Source organism: Macaca thibetana, chromosome 7 (assembly GCF_024542745.1).
Source record: "Macaca thibetana thibetana isolate TM-01 chromosome 7, ASM2454274v1, whole genome shotgun sequence".
Classification (NCBI taxonomy): domain Eukaryota; kingdom Metazoa; phylum Chordata; class Mammalia; order Primates; family Cercopithecidae; genus Macaca; species Macaca thibetana.
In genome coordinates, this window is record NC_065584.1 from 138,025,134 (window position 1) to 138,050,130 (window position 24,997).

The 24,997-nt window shown below is 36.7% G+C and overlaps 1 protein-coding gene across 4 annotated transcripts in view; it reads right to left on the bottom strand.

Annotated features, from left to right (window-relative positions):
• The window catches only part of WDR72 (WD repeat domain 72), a 233,094-nt gene that overhangs the window by 187,909 nt on the left and 20,188 nt on the right, over positions 1-24,997 (bottom strand). For all 4 annotated transcript variants that reach the window (XR_007727439.1, XM_050797920.1, XM_050797919.1 and 1 more), the window contains exons 2-4: positions 16,839-17,003; positions 6,693-6,799; positions 516-594 (exon numbers count right to left, since the gene is read on the bottom strand). Coding sequence is in view for 3 of the 4 variants with exons in the window: in XM_050797920.1 (XP_050653877.1) it covers positions 516-594; positions 6,693-6,799; positions 16,839-16,991 (339 nt within the window). In the remaining variant the exon portion in view is untranslated. The remainder of the gene's footprint in view (positions 1-515; positions 595-6,692; positions 6,800-16,838; positions 17,004-24,997) is intronic.

Sequence of the window (24,997 nt, forward strand, 5' to 3'; positions counted from 1 at the left end):
TCAGCACCATTGGAATCATGCAACCACACTACATATGCTTGGAAACCATCTACTAAAAGCCAAGATTTGCCTTAAAGATTGGGAAGTGATTGTAAAAATTATATATATAGAAATTAAGAACCTATCCACCAAAACATAAGGGTTAAAATTGGAAACGAGGGAGAAAAAAACTTTGTTCTTTATAAGACAGCACATCATTAAAACTGAATTTTTACACATGCACAAGTATGGGTATGCTTTGTGGTACTAAGGCAATATATGGAAATTGTCTTTCAAATCTGTTAGAAAGACACAAAAATGAAAGAATCAGGGGAAAAAATCTGCTTGAATAATACCTTTTGGGAAAGCAAAATGCCAAAATAGCAGACGATAACTGGTGATATTTGACCCTCATGACAAAATAAAAATTCAAGCAAAGAATATTCTCCAAAGATGTTTCTTTAGAAGTGTATTTGCAAATGCCCTAAACAAGTTGCAGAATCTAGAAATGCCCTGAAGGACGTGAGCGTACTTACACAGATTGCAGTGTGCCTGTAAGGAAGTGTAGCCTTCTCCACGCACTGTCCACTGGTGACATTCCAAACACACATCTCCCTAGCAGAGATAACTTTGTATTATTCTCTGTCATTTCCACTCAATTGTCTGGAATAATTTTTGCGCCACCAAGTTTTTCTCTAGTGCTGCGCTTAAGTGCAGGCTGATCATTTATGTGGCTTTTTGTTACAGATTACTGGGCAAGACAATGTTGTGGTCATTAGCAGGGATGACATACTGTATCTGTATCTTTTTGTTTGGGTAATTACACCCTGCTGCCAGCCTACAAACCTTACCGTAGAGACAACCGGGCCTACAACAAATTGTGGAGATACAGCTATCACAGCCTGTTAGTGACAGTACAACAATCTTTCAGTGGAAACTGTATCCTCTTGAAAATGCTTTATTTCACTGAACTTAAACTACATATTCTGAAAATCATAATGCATCAAGTGCTGCATCTTCTGAGGCCAATGTATCATTTTTGTAAAAACAAACAGTGCCACCAAGAGGTTACATTTGGTCTATCATTGATAACAGTGTATCTCGGCTTCTCCTGATTTGAAATCCTGAAATCATCCTTGGCACCTAATATTTAGAAAAATATTATTATTTTGAAAACTCTTACTTGGTTTACATATTACAAAGACACAGTTTTAAAATACGGTTACAAAGTAGACCCAGCATAGGGTAGTTTTTATGACTTCCCAAAAATCAGAATGACTGTTTCAGAATTGTTTGGTAATATTCTTCAGTCTCGAGAGTTTTAACACATAAGCAAAATGTTCCATGTTCTATAAAACAAAAGCTGTATAGGCCTTAAAGGAGATACCGCTATTATATTAAGAAACAAAATATATAGACTAATAATGTCAACAACTGTGTGCCTTTGGTGATTTGCAGGTTTTTTTGTTTTTCTAACCAAACACAGGAACTCAATCTTCTAAATTAGTGCTTCTTAGACTGGGGCGATTTTGCTTCCCCCTATTCCGCCTACATTCCAAGGACACTTGGTAATATTTTGAGATATTTTTGGTTGTTACAACTAGGAACACACTACTGGCATCTAGTGGGGAGAGGCAAGGGATGCTGCCAAATATCCTACAATGCATACAACAGTCCCCCACGACAAAGAATTATCTGTTCCTAAATGCCATTAGCCCTGAGGTTAAGAAATCATATTCCAGAAATAGACACAAAATATTCATAGTATTTTCTCTCTGTTTATATCCAACGTCTTTCCAAAAAGATTTGAGGTAACCTGAAAAGACATATAATTCTATAAAACAGGAGGAAAAAAATCTGTGTGTGTGTGTCTGTGTGTATGTACTAAAAAATAAGATTGGGAAGAAGGTAGATATTGAAATAATATATCTCAAAGGTAAACAAACTAATAATGCATCTATAAAATCAAGAAATACATCTCAAAGGTAAAATAATTGAACCTTAAGCAGTCAACATTATAAAATTTTAGCTCTTTAAGGGATTTGAGCTTATTAACAAGGGTTTTGACTCTAGCTATGCATCAACAACCACCTGATACTATTCCAAATATTACCTTCAGAGATTCAAATTCCATGACTCTGTGTTGAGATCCTGGCATGTGTGGTTTTGAAAAGCACGGTCAGTTGACTTGTTTCTAGCCTATTTCTAAACCAGTAGCTCTAAATTCTAGCTATACATTAGACTTATTTGAGAACTTTCAAAAATACTGATGGCTGACCATGCAAGATATCAAATCAGGCCAATTAATTCACATTTTCCAGGATTGGAACCTGGATAGTGGTAAAAGTTCCTTTGAAAATATTAATGTATTTAAACCATCTTGGATCCCTTTGCTTTCCCTATTTATTTGCTTATGATTTTGTTTTCTATATTAAATCTGAAAATACGTCACAAAGAAAAAATTTGCTCTTTGCCTGTCAATTTTGTTTAATAAAAGAAAGTAAATTTGTGGTGTATCAAATGGAATGCTGACATCTTACCTGGAACCACATAAGTTACTTATGTAAAACTAAGACATGAAATTGAACTATTAAAAAGCATATTCTTTTCATTTTCTGAAACTGTCACCTAAGTTTGTACATAGCAAAAATCACCTTCTATTATAAAAAAATTGAATTTAAGAATTCTTAAAATCTTAAAAATTTTTTTAAATTTTAAAAAAATTGTAAAAATCTTAAGAATTTTTAAAAGCTTAAAAATTCTTAAATTCTTATTTCAATGAAAAGAAAACAGATGAAAGCGTCTACAACATATAACATTAGAAAACTGTTATATTCTCACTACAAATTCCTTGAAAAGGGGCATTTTTTGGTCATATTCAACTTTACATCCCCTCCTCAGCACGTCAGTAAAAATTTATTCCATGGATAAATATATCAGTCACCATTATTCCACACACTTTATATCTTTTGGAAATACATTATTTTCTCTTGACCTCATTCTTATTTTTCATATTTGTGTGCTTGTAACACTATGGTTTGGCTCAAACTTTAATGAAGTGTATGGAAGGACAGGAGATAAACATGAATGCTTGCTTTGCCATCTTGCATTGGAAGTCTATTACATTTTTCAAACTCTTTTCCCTTGTCTTTTATTATACTTTCATTTTTTTGCTTTGGCATTCTCAGCCTCCTCTTCGTCCTCTGTCTGTTTCTTAAGTGCTGGTTTTCCCCAGATATTTGTCTTATACTTTCTTACATCCTTACATTTCACTCTCTTTCTGGGTAAGTTACCTACTCCCCTGGCTTTGGGTACTGTTATTATGCTATTGGAAGCCCAGACCTGTTTACTTAAGCTCTATACTTCTATATGCAAATAGCTTTTAGACATCTCCACCCGTATGACTTTCAGGAGATCACACCCTTTCATGTTCAAAATGAAGCATAGCATCTTCCCTCTTTGGTTCACTATCTCAATGGATGATATAATTACTAATAAATTTCCCATAATTCTTGACCCAACATTTTCTCTTACTGCCCAAATGTGGGTACTTGCTACTCCAAATATGGGCTCTGGGCCAGCAGTATCAGCATTGTCTAGGAATGCTTTGGAAATACAAGTTACTAGACCCCAACCCAGATCTACTAAATCCGTATCTTTGGTAGCAGTGCCCAGAAATCTGTAATTAAACAAACTCTGCAGGTGATTCTGGTGCATGCTCAGGATTGAGAAGCACTCCCCTAGCAGCCTCCAAGTCCTGGTGCCCTACTTCTCTGGGGCCATCTCTTGCTAGTGACTAATACTTTCATTGGTAAGTAATAAACCTTTCTATCGGTGCCAAGGCTTTTTGCCTTAAAATTTTATTAACTCTCTCTATATATAAAATATTAATACAATTATACCAACCTTATTTTGATTTGTGTACATATGATAATACGTAATTGGAATGACTGTTTTAGTCAGATTTATTCAACTAGCTTATTTTGTGCTATTTGTCCCATTTAAAAAAAATTGTTTTCTTTGAATTAAACAACATTTTTTCTTTTTTAAATTGAAAGTTACATACACTTTCTTTTATTTTTTATTTCTTTTGTCTATTGTTTTTGTAGCTACTAAACAATACTTGAAATGTAAATATATAAATATAGCTTAAGGTCTAAAGTTAATCTCTAGAACACCAGAATGTGTGGGATCTTATTACTATATTATTATATGCTATTGTTGACCGGAATCGCGTATGTGTGAGTGGGTGTATATAAATATCATTATATCTTAAAAAGTCTCTACAACTTTGCGGGTTTTTGTTCAATATTCCTTCTTCCATCTCAAACCTTCCTTCTGAAATCATTGTTTTTCTTACTAAAGAACATCATTTAGAAATGTGTTATTATACTTATCCAGACTCTGTTGGCGTAGTGAGCACTTTTAGTTTTTGTTTGTCTGAAGGTTTATTATTTTGCCCCAATTTTTCAAAAGTGTTTTTGTTGGATATACAATTCCAAGCGGACAGATATTTTCTGTCCACTTTTTGAAGGGATTTCACTGCTGTCATTACTGTTGGGAAGTCAGCTCTCTGCTTAATTAACATTCCTTGGTAAATAATCTGCTTTTTCTCACTGTCTACCTACAGGATCTTCTCTTTTTCTTTGGCATTCTGTTGTTTTAACATCAGATCACCAATGGTTTATTTTCATTATCCTAGAATTTTCTGTGATTACTGAATCTGAGGATGTATGCCTACAAATAAAATAATAATTTGGGAAAAATATTAAACACTGAGCCATAAAGCAACTCTGCGTCCCCTCTGGTCACGATGAAGGCAAAAATGCTAAGTCCATAGCCAATATCTGGGACTTCTCAAATCTAAAAATGCATTGTTGTTTGGAAAATAATGGGGCAAGCCTAGTAGGAGTAATAATTTCCAGTGAATAAAGTTAAGACTTGCCAAGTACACAGTAGCTGAAACGTAGGTACTGCCTAAAAAGTATCTTATAGACACAGCATAAGATTTAGAAACCTCAAAAGAACAAAGTTCTAGAAACTTCACATCAACTTGGTGAAGGAGGACAGCTAGTTAGATTGAAACTAGACTCCTAGGCTCTTTAACAATATTTACAGGGCTCATACAGCTGAATTCATCTTTCATCAAAAATACATCCATTAACCCCTAGTTTCTCTTTTGGAGTTAGATCACTATGGGCAAATACCTGATGGTGAAACTCAGTAATTTTTCAGATCTTTTTCTCAGTTAGCTACTACGTATTTCTCAATTTTTCATGCAGCCCCAGAAAAAAATTAACCATCTCCAAAATTCTCTAGATTGGGAATAAATATCTCAGCATGTGTAGCAGACTTTGTGGCAGTCCTGGTGAATGAAAGCTACAGGCAAAGGTTAAAAAAGGAATGTATTAGGACATTTCACTTTAGACTTAGCCAAAGTTCAATCCCTCTAAATATTACAATTAATGATTTACTATAAGCTATGAAAATAGGTATCTCTTTGATATCTGTTCAACTAGCCAACATATTAAACTATTCTGTTTATACAAGCTGGACCTTGATTCCTCATTATTCTTTTGGTTTTCAGAATTCAGAAGTGTATAATTTCTCTTTGGATTAAAAACAAAGAGAGGCTTATCTTGTTTCAACTAGCAACCCAATCCCTTATTAACAAATGCATACTGAATTGATACCACATTCCTGAGTATATTTTGGCAAATAACTGATCAGGAGCCTAGCTCATAGTAATTCTTCCATCAGTGGGGCTTTTTCCTACAGGTAAGTCCTATTTCATGAGGGCAAGCTTTGCTCCCATGAAACTGCACCCAAATCACTAGCTATGTTCCTTTTCCATCTCTCTGCCACCATTCTACTGATAATTGAGTCCTCTCCTCTGTTAGATTTATTTATTTATTTATTTTTATTTTAAATTTTTATTTATTTATTTATCATTTTTTTTCTTTTTTTTTTTTTTTGAGACTGTCACCCAGGCTGGAATGCAGGGGCACCATCTTGGCTCACTGCAACTTCTGCCTCCCGGGTTCAAGTAATTCTCCCTCCTCAGCCTCCCGAGTAGCTGGGATTATAGGCATGCACCACCATGCCCAGGCCAATTTTTCTACTTTTAATAGAGTCAGGGTTTCGTCATGATGGCCAGGCTGGTCTTGAACTCTTGACCTCAGGTGATCCACCTGCCTCAGCCTCCAAAAGTGCTGGGATTACAGGCATGAGTCACCATGCCTGGCCTGTTAGTTTCATAATAACATCAGACAAGGGTACAACATGAAGACTGTAACTATTAAATTGTTTTGTAAATCTATGAAAGCTTGGATGGGTTTGCTTAAGAGCTCCAAGTGTGTTACGACATGAGAAAAGACAGACACCTAGACTTTTTCATTGCTGATTCTACAAAACTAGGCATTGGTCACTAACCTTTACCCAGTAAGAGTGCTACAAGTTCTGATACGCATGTTGAGATGCTTATCTTGGTCCCAATCCAGCAACAAGAGTATTGAGTGAGGGTTCATAATACTGATTACATTCCTTGGGATCATCACACAAGTTATTCAAACTTTCAAGATCTAAATGTTCCTATATGTGAGAGGCACATGTGGATCACAAAAGTTTCCTTCAGCACTAAAATTGTACTCCACTGTAGTTTTTAAAAAGGGAAGGACATGGAGAAGGGGACAAAGTTTACACACCATACCTACCCATTTTCAGCAGCACTAACAATGTAGGGCTGTTTAGAGAAGTCCCTTGCTCTTGCCAAACATGTTACTGAAGCTGAATGACCAAACAGGAGTTCTTTTGCTGAAATCTGAAAATAATGAGAGTGATCTTTTAAATAACTGTGAACGGTTTGAAGAATAAAAACACAACAATATAGTATTCACAATTCTGATTAGAAAATTCTGTTATGTCTTTGCTGTATACAAGTTTCCAGAAAACTGATATATGGAATATCAACATCCACAGACTAATAAACTCCTAGGTAGAGGAACTGTGTTGTAGACAGGTTTTGTTTGTTTTGGTTTGGTGTCCATCATGAAACCTCCATGACTGTCAGACCTGTCTTACAACAGCTAGGTTGTGAATACAAATAAGTCTGTGTTGATGCTTCCTATGAACAAAATGTCCCCTCAATAATAGTAGCACATTAATACAGAGTTCAGAATTCAAAATAACTTTACAAAATAATACAAGAGAAAATATTACCCTTTTTGAAACCACCATAACACCCTATATGGTGATAGGAATGTAAATTGGTGCAGCTATTTTTAAAAACAGTATAGAGGTTCCTCAATAAAAATAAAAATAGAACTTACACATGACTCAGGATTCCCACTTGTAGGTATATATCCAAAGGGAATGAAACCAGTATCTCAGGTATCTGTACCCCCATGTTCATTGGAGCATTACTCACAGCAGCCAAAATACGGAAACAATCTAAGTGTCCATCAACGGATGCAGAGATAAATAAAATGTGTCACATACAGTCATCCCTCATTATCCAGGGGGGCTGGTTCCAGGACACCACTGCCCCCCACCCCATGCCTCACCACATAGGTACCTAAATCCTAGGATGTGCAAGTATGCAATATAAAATGGCATAGTATTGGCACATAGCCTATGAACATCTTTCATATCCTTTAAATTAGCTCTAGATTACTTATAATACCTAATACAATATAAATGCTATGTAAATTGCTTTTATACTATATCATTTAGGGAATAATGACAAGGGAAAAAGTCTGTACATGTTTAGTACAGATGCAATCCTCTTTTCTTTTTCCAAGTTTTCGATCCACAGTTGGTTGAATCCATGGATACAGAAGCCATGGACATGAAGGGCCGACTATATACACAATGGAATAGTATTCAGCCAAAAAAATAAAAGAGAAAAAAATCCTGCCATTTGTGACAACATGGATGGACCTAGAGGACATGATGCTAAATAAAATAATCCAGACACAGAAAGACAAATGCTGTATGATCTCACTTCTATATAGAATCTAAAAAGCCAAACTCATAGAAATAGAATTAGTGGCTGCTAATGGCTGGGGGAGAGGGAAGAATGAAGTAATGTTGCTCAAAGAGTACAAACATTGAATTATACATAAGATGTATAAGTTTTGGGATCTAATGTACGCATGGTGACTCTAGTTAATACTGTATGGTATACTTCAAATTTGCTAAGAGAGTAGGTCTTAAGAGTTCTTGCCACACACATAAAAAAAATGATTATGTGAGGTAAGAGATGTGTTAATTAATTGGATTGTTGTATTAGTCCATTCTCATACTGCTATAAAGAACTACCTGAGACTGGGTAATTCATGAAGAAAAGAGATTTAATTGACTCACAGTTCCACAGGCTTAACAGGAAGCATGACCGAGAGACCTCAGGACACTTACAATCACGGTGGAAGGTGAAGGAGAAGCAAGGACATCTTATCATGGCAGAGCAGGAGAGAGAATGAGTGACAGGGGAAGTGCCACCCACTTTTAAATCATAGGATCTCATGAGTACTCACTCACTATTACAAGAACAGCGTGCAGAAAATCGTCCCCATGATCCAATCACCTCCTACCAGGTCCCTCCCCCAACATGTGGGGATTCCAATTCAACATGAGATTTGGGTGGGGACACAGAGCCAAAACATATCATTTGTGGTAATCATTTCACAACGTATTCATATATCAAATCATCACTCTGTATACCTTAAACCTATGTAATTTTACTAGTTAATTACAGCTCAATAAAGTTAATATAAAAATGACTAAAATTCCATTAGTCATAGACTAAATATCAGACCAGTTACCACGGAGAAAACCTTAGGCATCAATTTTCACTTCTAAATTATCTATATTACCTAAAATTTCTAAAATTAAAATACCTTTCTTATTTATATTAAAAAATAAGAAAAGATCAATAAAATAAGAAAACAAGCCACAGACTGAGAGAAATATTTTCAAAAGTCGTACCTGATAAAGGACTATTATCCAAAATACACAAAGAACTCTTAAAATTCAACAATAAGAAAGTTAAAAACCTGACTAAAATATTGTCAAAACATCTGAGCAGACACCTCACCAAAGAAAACATACAGACGGCAATTGAACACATAAAAATGTACTCCATATCATATGTCATAAGAGAAGGGCAAATTAAAAAACAATGAGAAACCACAGCACACTATCAAAATGGCCAAAATCCAGAACACTGGCAATATCAAATGCTGGCCGGGATGTGGAGCAACAGGAATTCTCACTCATTGCTGGTGAGAATGTGAAACAGGACAGCCACTTTGGAAAAGAGTTCATTAGTTTCATATAAAACTAAACATATTTTTACCACACAACACAGCAATCACGCTCATTGACATTTACCCAGATAAGTTGAAAAGTTGTGTCCACACAAAAATCTGTACACAAATGTTTACAGTAGCTTTATCCATAATTGCCAAAATGTGATAGCAACCAAGATACCCTTCAAGTGGCAAACAGATAAATTATAGTACATCTATACAATGAAATATTATTCAGCACTAAAAAGAAATGAGCTATCAAACCATGAAAAGACATGGAAAAACCGTTGATGTGTATTACTAAATGAAAGAAGCCCATCTGAAAAGGTTTTATTATTCTAACTATATGACATTGTGGAAAAGGCAAAACTTAGCAAACAATAAAAACATTAGTGGTTATCAGGGGTATTTGGGGAGCAGGAGATAAATAGATGGGGCACAGAGAATTTTTAGGGCAATGAAACTATTCTGTATGATACTATAAAAATGGATACATGAGCCTGGCTATCAGGACGAACCTCATATCTATTAAAAATATAAAAATTAGCCAGGAGTGGTAGTATGGGCCTTAATCCCAGCTACTTGGGAGGCTGAGGCAGTATATCTGCTTGAACCTGGGAGGTGGAGGTTGCAGTGAGCCGAGATTGCGCCACTCTACTACAGCCTGGGCGACAAAGTGAAAGTCCATCTCAGGGAAAAAAAAAAAAAAAAAGATACATGTCATTATACATTTGTCAAAACCCAAAGAATGTACAATACCAAGAGTGAACCAATACTTGATTATATGTAGGTTAACTGGTTGTAAAATATATATACTACTGTGCTCTAGTGTGGGATATTAATGGTAAAGGAGACTGTGTGTACATGTGTGTTGGGAGTGGGGCAGGGCTGATCAGGTATGTACAGAAACTCCCTGTACCTTCCAGTCAATTTTGCTTTAAACCTAAAACTGCTTTCAAAAATAGTCTATTGAAATACTTTTTAAAAAGATCTTCTTTATGTTCCTGCATCAGGAACACTAAAATTAACCTTTCTACATTAACAACAAAATTTTAACTAAAATGATTCTTTAAAATACCGATGCTGGCCAAGCATGGTGGTTCATGTTTATAATCTTAGCACCTTGGCAGGCAGAGGCAAGAGGATCACTTGAGTCCAGAAATTCAGGACCAGCCTGGGCAATGTAGTGAGACCTCATCTCTACAAATAATAAAAAAAAAAAAAATTAGCTGGGCATGGTGGCACACACCTGTGAGCCCAGCTACTAAGGAGGCTAAGGTGGGAGAATCACTTGAGCTCCGACAGCCAAGGCTGCAGCAAGCTGAGCTCATACCACCACACTCCAGCCTGGCTGACAGAGTGAGATCCCATCTCAAGAAAAAACAAACACCCAATGTTTTTCTCCTACATGAAAATTTTAAAAATATGGCACAGAGGGCTAATTCCCCCACAATCTCATATGTGAAATAAGTAAATTCTTCGTTATTTTGTAAAACAAGATGACAAAAATTAAACTACAAAACAGAAAACATGTAAGATCTCCTCAGATGGAGAAGGAGTTGTCACTAATAAACCAAACATTGGCCCAGTGCGGTCGGTGGCTCATGCCTGTAATCCCAGCACTTTTGGGAGGCTGAGGCGGGTGGATCACTTGAGATCAGACATTCGAGACCAGCCTAACCAACATAGTGAAACCCCATCTCTATTAAAAATACAAAAATTAGCTGGGTATAGTGGATCTCATCACTGCACTCCAACCTGGGCGACAGAGTGCGACTCTGTCTCAAAAAAATAAAAAGACCAAAAATTGAATTTGAATAGCTACCAAATATCTTGTGAGTAATAAAAATCTATTTTCCAAATGAATTAACATGAATTATGTTTTTTCTGAACTATACAAACATACATAGATGATAACTCACCCATATTAATCGGACAAATTATTTCATGACGTAATTGTTCTCTGCCTTTATATCATTTCTACCATAATCAGAGATATTTCCCTCTTAAAAAGTCTCTTGTCAGATTAACTTTTTAGTGCTACAGGAAGTGTTTTGTGGTTGATTAGAATCCTGCACAATTCAAGTTCGCTCTACCTTTTACCTGAGAAGTCCAGAAGGTTCCATCTCAGAGAACAACATACCATCTCTCCCTGTCATTACGCTCAGGGAGCATATTGATTTAATCCCTTTCCATTCTATTAAAAGCCAAATTAAGCAATAAATGAGGGAACATCAAGGATATTCCCTCATCCAGAGAAAATCTACCATGGACAAAATATCAGAACAGAACATCATGGCCTTTCATATAAAGTCCTCATTCTATTACTAAATCCCCATATATATTTGAATAAGCTATGACAGTTCACTAAAATTTCCTCATTTGCCATATTGTAGAACTGCAATGAAGAATAACAAAATTTAAAAATTCTACAATCACACGTAGTCATTGCCATGATGAAATCCAGGAGACCTTTCCTGTTGTCCATTAGCTCTACTTTTATGAAGCATTGGTTCCTCCTGACCACCACCCTCACCTCCAGGTACTTCCAACAGCACAATGGGAGACTGAGAAGAACACACAACTTGAGGAATGTATTAGTCTGTTTTCACACTGCTGATAAAGACATACCTGAGACTGGGCAATTTACAAAAGAAAGAAGTTTAATGGACTTACAGTTCTATATGGCTGCGGAGGCCTCCCGATCATGGTGGAAGGCAAGGAGGAGCAAGTCACATCTTACCTGGATGGCAGCAGGAAAAGAGAGAGGTTGGGCAGGGAAACTCCACTATTTAAAACCATCAGATCTTGTGAGACTAACCCACTTTCACAAGAACAGCACGGGAAAGAACAGCCTCATGATTCAATTATCAACCACTGGGTTCGTCCCACAACATGTGGGAATCGTGGGAGATACAATTCAAGATGAGATTTGGATGGGGACACAGCCAAAACCACATCAGTGAACATCTACCATATTCCAGACAAAAACATAATCACAGGGCAGTGTTTAAATCCCCATTTCACAGGTGAGGAAATTGAAGCTCAAAAAATGTAAGTCCTTTGCCCAATATCACAGAATTGGTAAATATCAGGGCTGGCACTTGACTCCGACCTCCATTCTTTTTCTCCACCCAGTCCTCTTCTTCATTTTGTTGTTTCCTTCTGAGTGTTAGACAGGTGGAAGAGCAGAACATAGCAATACTAAGGGAGTCTATCTGAGAGGATACTCACCTCACCTTTCTCTACACTTAAAGGTGTGAAGAAAACCAGCAATCAATACAAGAAAATCCAAGTAAGGAATTTGCTCGCATGGGATTTGGAGAAGCTCCTCACTGGTAGACTTCACGAAATTTTGGGGAAACTAGAGGGCTATGGGAGTCAGACTTTGGACTCGAAGACAGCATGTATAACCTAGGCATGCAGTGAGAAGCCCAAGAGAGGGAGACACTTATTCTCTAGCTCCCCTGCACCCTGCCATCCCACTGCACATGGTCAAGGAAAGACTGAGGCACATCTTCAATCCCCTATTGAATACTTGGGCACTCTGAGATGTGCAGAATTTACACCACCTTTTTCCCTCCCCATTCCTATTCTCCAATCCCTTTTATCCCATATGCAAATGAATAATACCATCATTCTACCAGTCCCATCCAGCTCCCAAACCCCAAATCTGGGAAAGATCCTTGGCTGTTCCTGCTCCCTTACCCTACATCCAATCAGTTTCTCAGTTCTGTCCATTCTCTCTTCTTAATGTCTTTCCAGTTTTCATCTCCTCTTCATCCTCACTGCCACTGATTTGGTTTATCCTCAAAACCTTTCTTGAATAAATTACAGTAGAAGTCTGATAGCCATAGTCCCTGTCCCTGATGTCATCTCCCCCTTTCTCCAATATGCCCTTGACATTGCTAGCAAGTGATCTTCTAAAATCCAGATACAATTGAATCGTATTATGCCATCTTCTCACACAAAATATCCTCTAAAGCCCTCAAAATCACCACTGCTTTTAATTATCTTGTGCTGTTAGCTCTATCTAGTGAAAAAAACATAACAAAACTTATAAACCCTTCAACCTGTGGGATTCCATGCCGGACCCATCCTGTCCTTTCCAGATGAGCCTGTCACCTCTAATTCACTATGTATGCTCCAGGTCTACTCAACTACTTTTACCAGTTCCCTTAAGGCAAAATGCTCATGTCTTTCACACGCACTTGTCATTCCCTGTGTCTGCAAACTCACCTTCAATTCCTGTGCATTCTTTAGAACTCAGCTCAAGCATCACTCTCAGAAAGGCTTTCCATTCAAAACCATAACAAGATACCACTTCACACCCATTAGAATGGCTATTACAAAAAAAAGAGAAAAAAGTAACTAGCACTGGTGAGGATACAGGGAAACTGGTTGCTCTGTGCACTGCAGGAGGGAATGCAAAGTGTGCAGCCACCCTAGGAGTGCCTCAAAAAATTTACAATAGAATTACCACCCCATAAGTATGTACAATTATGTATCAATTAAAAATAATTTCAAAAATAGAATTACTATATGAACCAGGAATTCCACTTCTCAGTATGTACCCAAAAGAGTTGAAAGCAAGGATACAGCTACATGTGCACCCATGTATATAGCAGCATCATTCACAATAGCCAAAAGGTAGAAGCAACCCATGTATGTATCTGTAGATGAACAGATAAAGAAAATGTGGTATATACATACAGTGGAATATTATTCAAACTTAAAAAGAAAGGAAATACTGTCATATGCTCCAGCATGAATGAACCTTGAAGACATTACACTAAATAAAATAAGCCAATCACAAACAGACAAATACTGTATGATTCCACTTACAGGAGGTATGTAGAATAGTCAAATTCATAGAGATGGAAAGTGTCTCAGTGCCTTACAACTTCCTATTTACAAATCTGTCTCCCGCACTGGACTCTGAGAAACTCGGATGAGGATTTGTGCCTAGAACAAAAAGTACCTGTGTAGTTTGCCTAAAGACAGCGCAAATAAGTGTCCCTGGTTTGTTTTTCCATTTTGCATGGTGGCAAGCGAGTGTTTAAGACCACAAAACTTGATGTATTCTCTTACCTATGTACTTTTGGAGGGGGAAAGAACTTTCCAAATTTAATATGAAGAGAAAATAAATGGCTCCCTGTTCACTTTACAACATCCCATGCCTGAGTTCCTTCTCTTCTTCCTACCATCCTCTCCCTGAGATGCTGCCCTACAGTGACTCAATCACCCATATAGTTATGTCCTTTTTTACAGTCTCTTGTGTCCTCAAGGACTCCTTTTTTTCTACCCCTACCCAAATCATTCCTTTATATACACATTTTTTAAACAAAAATAAAATTAAACCACTAAGCATTAACCCATTAATCTACTCACTTGACCACCTTATGGATAACAAGAGGATTTGTTGAGAACTAAAAAATGCCCTTGATTTTTTTCAGTCTGGAGTTTTTCCCACTAATAGTTGATCAGTTGCAAAGTGGGGGCAAGATTCATGGGAAAATAAGAGATGCTGTTTATTCAATCTGGCTCTATGGTTAGCCATAGAAAATGTTCAGGAAAATTTTCACATGGAGTATCTCACATTCATACTAATCAATAACTTCTTTGTGTAATTAACTTTTACACAATGTCCTCACAGTGAATTTCAAAAACACAAAGTTGATCTCATCCCCAACTTAGATCTCCTCAATAGCTCTCGAGAATTCAATATAAATTCCTTCACTTGTCATCTAAACTTCTCCAGGTCGAGGTCCCTGTCTTCCTCTCTGGATTGACCTCTCTTTGATCCTTTTTCACACCTAGGTTAAGGCAACAGACAGCTCCTCCCTTTCCTCTAAGCACAGTCTCCTTAATGTAGAATAACTTTGCTTCTTCCACTCTCACCAATCTAATTCCTATTCCCAGCCCATATCTCTATCCCTGGATTTCTCTGTATCAGCACTCTTGGCATTTGGAATGGAAAAATTATTTATTGTGAGGAGTTGTCACGTGCACTATATGATGTTTGTAGTATCTCCGGCTCCACCCACTACATGCCATCAGTATCTCTTGTCCTTCAATAGTTACAACCAAAATGTGTGTAGATAGTAACAGATGTCTCTTGGGAGGAAAACTGCCCCCCATAAGCACCACTACTCTGAATCCAAGCAGAGGACTTGCTCCTAGGAGATGCATGGCATAACTTCTCCACTGAATATGGAGTGCAGACCATTCCCTACTTACAGTACCTTATATCATAACTGTGCCACAGTAGCCCATTTTTTTCTGTACTGCATTGTAACTTCTTGGGCAGTCAGCACCAGGTCTTATCATTCACATTTGAACTTACGAATGAGTACCCACCATACCACACAATTTACACCATGCAAACAACAAATGTATGCTAAACAAATGTTGAATAAATATTAGCAATGCCTTTATAAATATGAAGATGCTAGAATTCCAGATTTCTTAAGCTTATAGTAAACCTACATATTATAACACAACTATTCCACCCAGAAAATAATACATTTAAACATTGAAAATAAGTAAGACATTTTAGTCACTTAGAAGTCGGAGTTTAAACTATAATAGAAAATTAATGTTTTAATTTTCAAAGGGGGCCACTATTTTTAAAGCACAACTGTTGCAATAATACCCATCCTTCCTTCAAGAACGTTCATTAACATTGAGCTGAGCTGGTCTGCTATGCAGTTCTTGGCAGTCCTGTAGTAGAACTGTTCAGTGATGGGAGATGTTAATTAATTACACTATAAAATAGAATTACAATTAATTGTTAATTTAGGTTTTAAAGTGACAAACTTTAAAGGCTAAAAATAGTCTTTGATCTTTAAAAGGCTTCTTAATGAGGGCAGTATACTTTAACTACATCATTAGTTTAAATGTTCAAATTGGGTCTAGAGACTGCTAGAGTTAAGCAAATATCTATTCCGATATGTTAAATGTTTATGACTTGAGACAGGGACAATTAATTGCTAATCAATGGGCCAAATCCTAGGTGAGGTCAGGTTCTGAAATAGAAGGACGACAATAGTAAATTGGATTTAGAGCATTTTGATGTGATCTGTAAAAATCACAGGCAGGCAGAGACTAAAAGAATAGCAAGCAGGCCAAACCAGTAGAAACACCCAGATAATTAAGATATTACTCATTTAGTTAATCGTGGCTTTCAAGGGTGCCCTTTGTTTAGATTAATGAGCCATAATTTTTAGAATTATACTTACATGCCTGTAGTTCAGTTACTTAAACATATAATTCAGGATATAAAATAGTAAAACTCAGCATAGCTTAAAGGATGATAACACTTAGCTGGTAGCTAAGATTAGCAATATTTATAATATAATCTTCAAACATGAGCTCGATCAATCATATACTTTATTTTCTCAAAATTCAGAAGTAAAATCAATTTATTACTTTAATAAGCATCTTTTTAACAATCATGCAAACCTTCCACTGTCATTGCAGACTTAGAAAATGCAAGTTGTGCCTATTTTGTGAGTGGTGTCTGTTTCAGTATCAGTAGCTTTCACTAACCTTTAGTTCATGTGAGAGATTCCACAGACAGAGCTGACCCTCTTGACTTCCAGTGACAATTGTTCGCTGGTCATCAGTGATCATGATGGCAGTGATGCTGTGGGGAGGGGCCTTGTGTCCCCAGAGTGCCACTGCCTGCAGGGAAGTCCTCATTTTGGGCGAATCCTGAAAATACAAAGAAGGGAAGAAGCATACATGGTCACCTTTTTGAAATTTGAGGAAACTGATAATATTACAAAGCGGATTTATGATGACCCAAACTTCAACGACGTGTTCTCCCAGGGCTATGGAAAAGGGTGCTTCCCCATCAGTTAGAAGAGAAAGTAGTCATCAGACACTGAAATTACCATGCATGCTGCTAATTCATCAAACAAGAATGAATTATCTTCTAATTCCTTATTATTCATGAAGAGAAAGAAAGGAATAGTCTATTCACTTCACACCCAGCTCTTCCTATGGCTACATCTAACTTGCTACAAAGTCCTGCTGGGTCTCTCAAGCAGCATACAGCTGTCTACAGGGCATAATTTGAAGCCAGCTTTGCAAGCTCTCTCTCCCTAGAAATGTTACCTCATCTAGGTAATAAATACCTGAAATTGGTGAATTTACTATTAAAAAAATAAATCTTTTCCATAAAAACAGTGTTTCCTAGTCTTCAAAGATTCATGTATGACTGTCATGATTTCTGCCATATTCTATTTTAGTAATAATTTTTATTTTACCTATTTTTATATTTGGTATCTTCCTAAACAATAATCTTTATGAAATGACCACATTCATATGTTAGTTGCAAGGGTTAAAATGAATACGTAAGGATAAATAAACATTGCCTATGACCACCCAAAGTATCACTCAGTGATGTGTGCATTACATTTTGTGAAACACTGAGTTAAATATTCTTCCCAAATGGTCATTCCTTCCTGAAACACAAACAATTTTGGGAGGCAATTTAGCATTATATATTTAATCCCATTAAAAATATCAAAAAGAGAGGAGAAAAGGGCCAAGCATACTTCCCACATTGCTTTGAGAAAGTCAAGAAAATGACAGCCTTCTGTCCTACAGGATTTCTGTTGCTAAACCACCAAAAGGGTAAATACCAATATAAATTTTTAAAACTTATGATACATGTTATTTCTAATGTTCAATTATATATGTCTACACACACAAATATACATAAACATGGGTGTGCACTGACACTATGAACACAAATTTTCCTTGTAGTTCCATTGTCTGGAATTCAGTATCTAGTTCCCCAGTTTCACTTCTTAGGTCAATATGTAAGTCTATCTAGTCTATGATACACTTGCATTATTCTAACTGCCATATCCAAGCACCACAAAGCCAAAGTTTCTATAGGAAACGTTCTGAGCATTGTAATTCTGAATGCCAGGATTATACATATTAATCATACTACAAAGCTAACCAGAGAGTTCTGATTTCAATAATATTGTAACCAGAACATGGACCTTCTTCTGCTTCAAACACAGAGAAAAATGCATTATACCTATTTTTAAGTTGCTGCTTCATGACCAAGCTTATAAATAAGTCTAGAAAATCCCAACCAGTGAAAAACTAAGAGAAACCTGAAAACCGATACAATAAGTATTGGAACTAAATTAGTGTGTGGCTTTTTTGGCTAGGAGTTTGCAATGTTAATCCCTATGTAAGGATAGGAAGCAAAGCTCTCAGAAGTGGCCTTGCTCAATGAATGGGGAATAGAAAAACTACCCCAGGAAGATAAGAAAGCGTTATTTCCAAATCTCCCAAGAAAAATCTGTCAAGCCTGAAGTACAAATGGGTTGGGAGCGGAAAAAAAAAAAAAGTATTACAGATAATTCTAGAAAGGATTTCTTCACATGGGGATTCTGGAATTATATATAATACTTGTATGAATAATTATACATACAAAATTGTTTCCAGTTCAATGATACTATTGGGAGGCTTGTGAGAAACACTACAGACCTATTTGAATATCTAAATTTTTTTCAAAGACCATGGCAAGTGTTAATGGCTAGGCGCAGTGTCTCAGGCCTGTAATCACAGCACTTTGGGGAGCCGAGGTGAGTGGAGCACTTGAGCCCAGGAGTTCGGGACCAGCCTGACCAACATGGTGAAACTCCCTCTCTACTAAAAATACAAAAATTAGCCAGGCGTGGTGGTGCACACTGGTAATCCCACCTTGGGAGGTTGAGGTGGGGAAATCGCTTGAACCCAGGAGGTGGAGGTTGCAGTGAGCTGAGATTGTGCCACTGCACTCTAGCCTGGGCTACAGAGTAAGACAGGGGAAAAAAAAAAAAAAAAAGACCATGACAAGTATTAAGAAGAATATACAGCAACCAGAACTCAGACATTGATGGTGGGAATGTACAATGAAAAACAGTTTGGCAGAAAGAGGTCAGTGATTGCTCAGGGAAAGAAAGAACAGAGAAGAGTGAGATTACAATGGGGAGTAAGAAAACTTTTGAAGGTGGTAGATAAGTTCATTAATTTAATTATGGTAAAGGTTTCATGAGTGTATACATATATCAAAACTTAATCAAATTTTATACTTTAAATGCATTTATGTATACACACAAATATTGTGTGTGTCAATTATACTTCAATAAAGTTGTTTAATGTTTTACTTAAGGCATTCTGAAAGACACTCTCACTATCAAGAGTGAATGGGATTTCTGTAAAACAAGTGGCCCCAGTAGCAAATAATCTAACAATAAAAAATTACAAAACATTCAAGATAAACCATGAGCAAACAGAAAGATTAGTACCCCAGGAACTAATAATAAGTGAACAATCTAAAACATATTTCAAAACAAGAACAAATGTAATAAATTATTATAAATCAATAAACAGACAAACAGATGAAATTAAAAACCCAAAGAAAAAAAGCCTACAAAAAGGTAGACTTTTAAAAGAAACAAATATTACTTCTAGAAACAAAACATAATCGCTAAAATACAACAAATCTCAAAAGGACAAGTCAGAATAGGCTCAAGTGAAGGGAGAATAATTAACTTCAATACAATGTTCAGGAAATGTCCCAGAATACAGCAAGAAGTCATTACAAAAAAACCTGAAAATGTTGAGTAAAAAGAATTCAGAAACATTAAGACTAATCAGAGATGTTAAGAGATATAAATGCTAAGTGAAAAGACCCAATATTTATCTAATATAAGCTCCCAAAATGATAGAACCTTTTCCCTTCTTTGCTAATTCACTCCTAAAGCCATCGAGTATTAACAGAACAGAGCAAGAGTGGAGTGTTGGAGTTCAAATAGTATGAGGAGGGTGTCAGGATAGGAAGACAGTGGAGTCAGAGCCCAGGGATGGTGAATGAGGTGTCCAAATGTGGGGGCAGCCGCATGTGAGGGGCAACCGCATGTGAGTTGCAGCCCCTAAGCAGGGTGAAGAGGAATAATGTATACAGGGCTGTATGGCACTGGGTATTGGAGCAGGAACAAGTGAGAAACGAGCTCACATAATGAGGTTCATCAACAAGGATTGTCATGAGTCTAACAGGGGTGAGGACAGTGAAGGAAGTGGCCCTGCTGTGAGGAGCCAGAGCCTGGGCAGGGTAAAGAGGACATCCATTTACAGTCATGGTCTGGCACAAAGTGTTGAAGCCCAAGGAGGATAGGAAGGCATGCAAGCACACTGGGTGATGTTCAGCATCCTGAGAACACTGGTAGGATCAGAAAGGTTATTGCCTGAAAGTGTAATCAGACATAGTAAAGGAATACAGGGGTAAGCAGGATATTCACACATTAGGCAGTTGACAGGTCCATAAGGAGTGTTAAAGCCGTAAAATGATGAGGAGGGCATCCACACAGGGGACAGGGCAGCACATTTACAGGAAATTGGTTACATAACAGACTGATCAAATAATTACTATATTGCTCATTTATAACAAGAACCAGATTTCTTACCGTTAGAAAAAAAAGTTAGAAATATGGAAAGGAAAACACTTGAATGATCCCTATGATACTGGAGTCGAATTAGAGGAATTGGTGTAAAATAAAGGTAGATGTAAAACACACACACACACACACGCAGACTTGCCATCTCTGTTGGCTGGAGTCCTGGGAGAAGCAACACTCCAATAGCAATGAGCTTACGTAGCATCTCTAAATACTATTCTCCACTAAAAAGGAATCAGGTTTTATTGGGAAACTGGTTGATGCCAGGCCTGGAGCAGGGAAACACAAGATGATACTGGACTAAATTGCTGTTAAAACAAGGTAGTGCTCAAAGAGTGAGGATATACCAAAGGAACGCAGAAGTCTGCTTGAAGGAGCTCCCACCGGCCAAACCATGGACAATTTGAGCATCAAAATCAATAATGCTAGCAACAGAATGAATGAATACATGGATTAAACTTACTAGTTAAAAGACAAAAATTCTCAATTAGAATATGTCCCACTATATCTTACTTACAAAAGATTCCTAAAATATTAACACAGAAAGGTTGAAAATAAACAGGTGAATACAAATGTACCAGGCAAATGGTAATAAAACAAAACTGATGTAATATTGGACAAAATGGGCTTTAAAGCAAAACCACTGTTGGGGGGGGGGGTGATCACTATATAGTGATTAAATAAGTCATTCACCAGAAAAGGATAACAGTCTCTAGATACTCAACAGCAGAGTCTCAAAATACGTAAAATACAATATTGCATAATTACGAAGAAAAGTTGATAAATTATGACAGAGAGAGATTTTACATGTCTCAATCAGTAATAAATAGATCAAGCAGACAAAAAAAATTAAGGATATTAAATACTTGAACCACATAATTTGTATTAGTAACATCATGAAAATGTATGGATTCCTGCACCTACGAATTAAATAAAAATACGTTTCAATGAAACCATGCATACAACATTTATAAAACCGTGACCCTTCTGGACCACAAAACAGGTCTCAAAACATCTAAAAGGATTAATACCATTTAGGAAACATTATCTAACCACAATCAATAAAAATCTGAAATTGCTTCCTTTCCCACTCCTGCAACATACACGTAACACAAAAGTTTGAAATATTCCCTATCTGAATGTTTGGAAACTAAAAAAAATATTCTAAATGATCCCTGGGCTACCAAGAAAACATAATATAAATCTGATGTAGTTAAGACTCAAGAGTATGAAAACTTTGTATAATACAACTTGCCAAATGTAGGTTTTGTATTAAAAAAATTACAGCCTTAAACACATACATACATACATTACTAAGAAAAAAGACAGCAAATTAATAAGTAAATAACATCCAAACTAAAATCTTATATAGAAGAAGAGCAGGGTAAATACAAAGAATGCAAAAGGAAACAAGGTAGACAAAACCATACATCACTATGAAAACAACAACAGAAAAGAAATAATCTACAAATCAAACTCAGATTGAAAAGAGAAATAACATGAGGAAATCTATGGCAAGTTTGATAAGGAAGGCCCTAAAAACATCAAAAATAATATACAGCGAAAATGAGTATAACTCAAATATCTTAAATGAGAATATTATTAACTTGATGTTAAAAATTCGGAAAAGTAAGTGAAATAATTCTTATAGAAAATATACATCACAAACCTTTTTTTTTTTTGAGATGGAGTCTCATTCTTGTCACCTAGGCTGAAGTGCAATGGCGTGATCTAGGCTCACTGCAACCTCCACTCCTGGGTTTAAGAAATTCTCCTGCCGCTGCCCCTGCCTCAGCCTCCCTAGTAGTGGGATTACAGGCACCCACCACCATGCCCAGCTAATTTTTTATTTTTAGTAGTGACGGTGTTTCACCTTGTTGAAGAAGCTGGTCTTGAACTCCTGACCTCAGGTGATCTGCCCTCCACGCCTCCCAAAGTGCTGGGATTACAGGCATGAGCCGCTGTACCCAGCCAGAAAACATAGATTACTAAATCTGAGTGAACATGAAATAGAAACACAAATACCTGTAACCATTAAAATGGAATAAAATATGCAAAATTATGCACATACACATTTACTTCAGCAAAAATTTCATATTAGGTGTAATCTTGGGGAATTAACAGATACATTCTTATATATGAAAGCACATAGGGCAAACCTACACAAATTCTCCTAAGTAAAATGACAGCTCATTTAACAGCTCATTTATATTAAAATCAACAGATGAGAGACAGAAGGAGAATGAAGTAAAGAAAGTAGGAACATAATGATTTTCAACTGATGTAAGCACAAAAAAGAGTGAATCAGCAAGGAGAAAGGAGATCAAAAAGTCCAGAAAACCTGCCATTAAAGCCACAGAATCTGGCAGTCCTGGACCCCTTAGTGTAAGAGCAAATTGTTCTAAATCTGTATCACTCCTGAGGGCTCCGCAGTCCTCTAGCCCGGGACAATTACTGCCTCTGATGGCACCACCTGTCTGAATAAAAGATGCTGAGATGTCCAATATACTCTATTATAAGAAGTGGGGGAAGTAGAAACTAGCAGTTTTAACTATTTCTAAGACAAGAGTTAAATAGATAGTAAGTTTCATTGACAAGGAAAATTCACCTTTGGGGAAAAGCTCACTCTCATGAATACCAGATAAATGGGATACAAGTGAAGATTGCAAAGCAGGTAGTGAGAAGGACACACATGGGCGTGTTTTAACATTCTGCTCCAAGAAATACTGCTCCTGACTTTGTATTGCTCTTTTCACCACAGCTTTTAGTATCGAGACTATGAAAATCACCATACAAAAATCATTTGACCTTCACTCTTGGCTTGGCTAATGTGTGCTTAGCCAAGAATTAAAAAGTGGTACACAAGGGAAAGCTCCTGGGTCATATTGCTCCAAAGGAAACTGGGCATTTTTTATGGTCAATGTGCACTTTGGCTCTTGTCCAAGGACTTGTGTCTTTTTTAAACTTTACCTAGGAAACTAGCCAAAGAAATTCATCTAGCCTGCTGAGTAGAACAGTAGGAGAAAGAAATTCCGAGGAACATTTGCCGGGAATTAATATATCTGTAATGATTAACACTACACTAAGGGATAAATAACTCTTGAGGTGCAGTATTTATATTCCTATTGCTCTGGGAAATTAGCTTCTCTTATTTGAATCTTTGCAACACTGTCTACAGAATAACTGGCCACCTGTATTCTGGTTTTGTATCTCCCTGAAAATTATCTGCTCTGCATTGATGTCTCCCTCAGTGAAATGATACACTTCCCCCAAGGATAGAGATCATTCCTTACATAGCATAGTGCGTATCCCATAGTACAAAATATTCTTTTCTACTGAAAAAATTGATTCAACCGATTTTGATGCTTCTTACTTCTACATTCCTTCTGAAATATGGGAATCATTTCTTAATCACTGATCTATTCCCTACAATGCCTGAAGAACAGTGCTTTGAAGATAGGGACAAAATAAATATTGGTTGAATAAATTCCTCTTTTCATTATTTTTAAGCTCTGTATACCAAAAGAGAGGGAGTGGATTAAGCGTGTAAACGTTAATCAGGCTAGACTTAAATTTGAGCCACTGTGTCCCTCTGAGCCTCAGTTTCCTCATCTATAATATGAAAATAATAATGATAGATACCTTACAGGGTTGTTGTGAGAATGAAATGAGGTCATGCACACAATGTAGAGGAGAGAGTAATATTTATAACTTACTACTCTCATTTTCATTTTGGCTCTCCTCCTTCTGGATAATCCACATGTCCAACTTTTTCACCATGACACTTTTGCTTTATTCTTATTCAAATTAAACTCACTTCAACTTCACTTTCAGTAGATCGTAAATTTTCTGAGGGCAGAGACTTCTGTCTCATTTGTCCATTGCTATAATCGCAGGGTCCAGAGCAGTTTCAGCAAAAGCTGACACTCAGTAACTATGTGCTGAATTAATGAAGGAATGAAAACATTCAATATAGTTCTAAAGACTTACGTAGGATAAAACATCCCCCATTCCAATATTTGCAAATGTTTACATACCTGTTAAAATACAAGGAATTTGGAGTTGAGGGAGGAGAAAGTAAATCAAAGCATTTCACAGGTTGAAAACCTTTATAGCCACAGGATTCCTAACACAACCAAATTAGAAAACAAAATGGACCAAGGCCAAAGCCACAAGAAATCAAATCACAACTAGAATTCATCTTGAACAATCCAGATTGCTACGTGTAGTGCAACATACCTG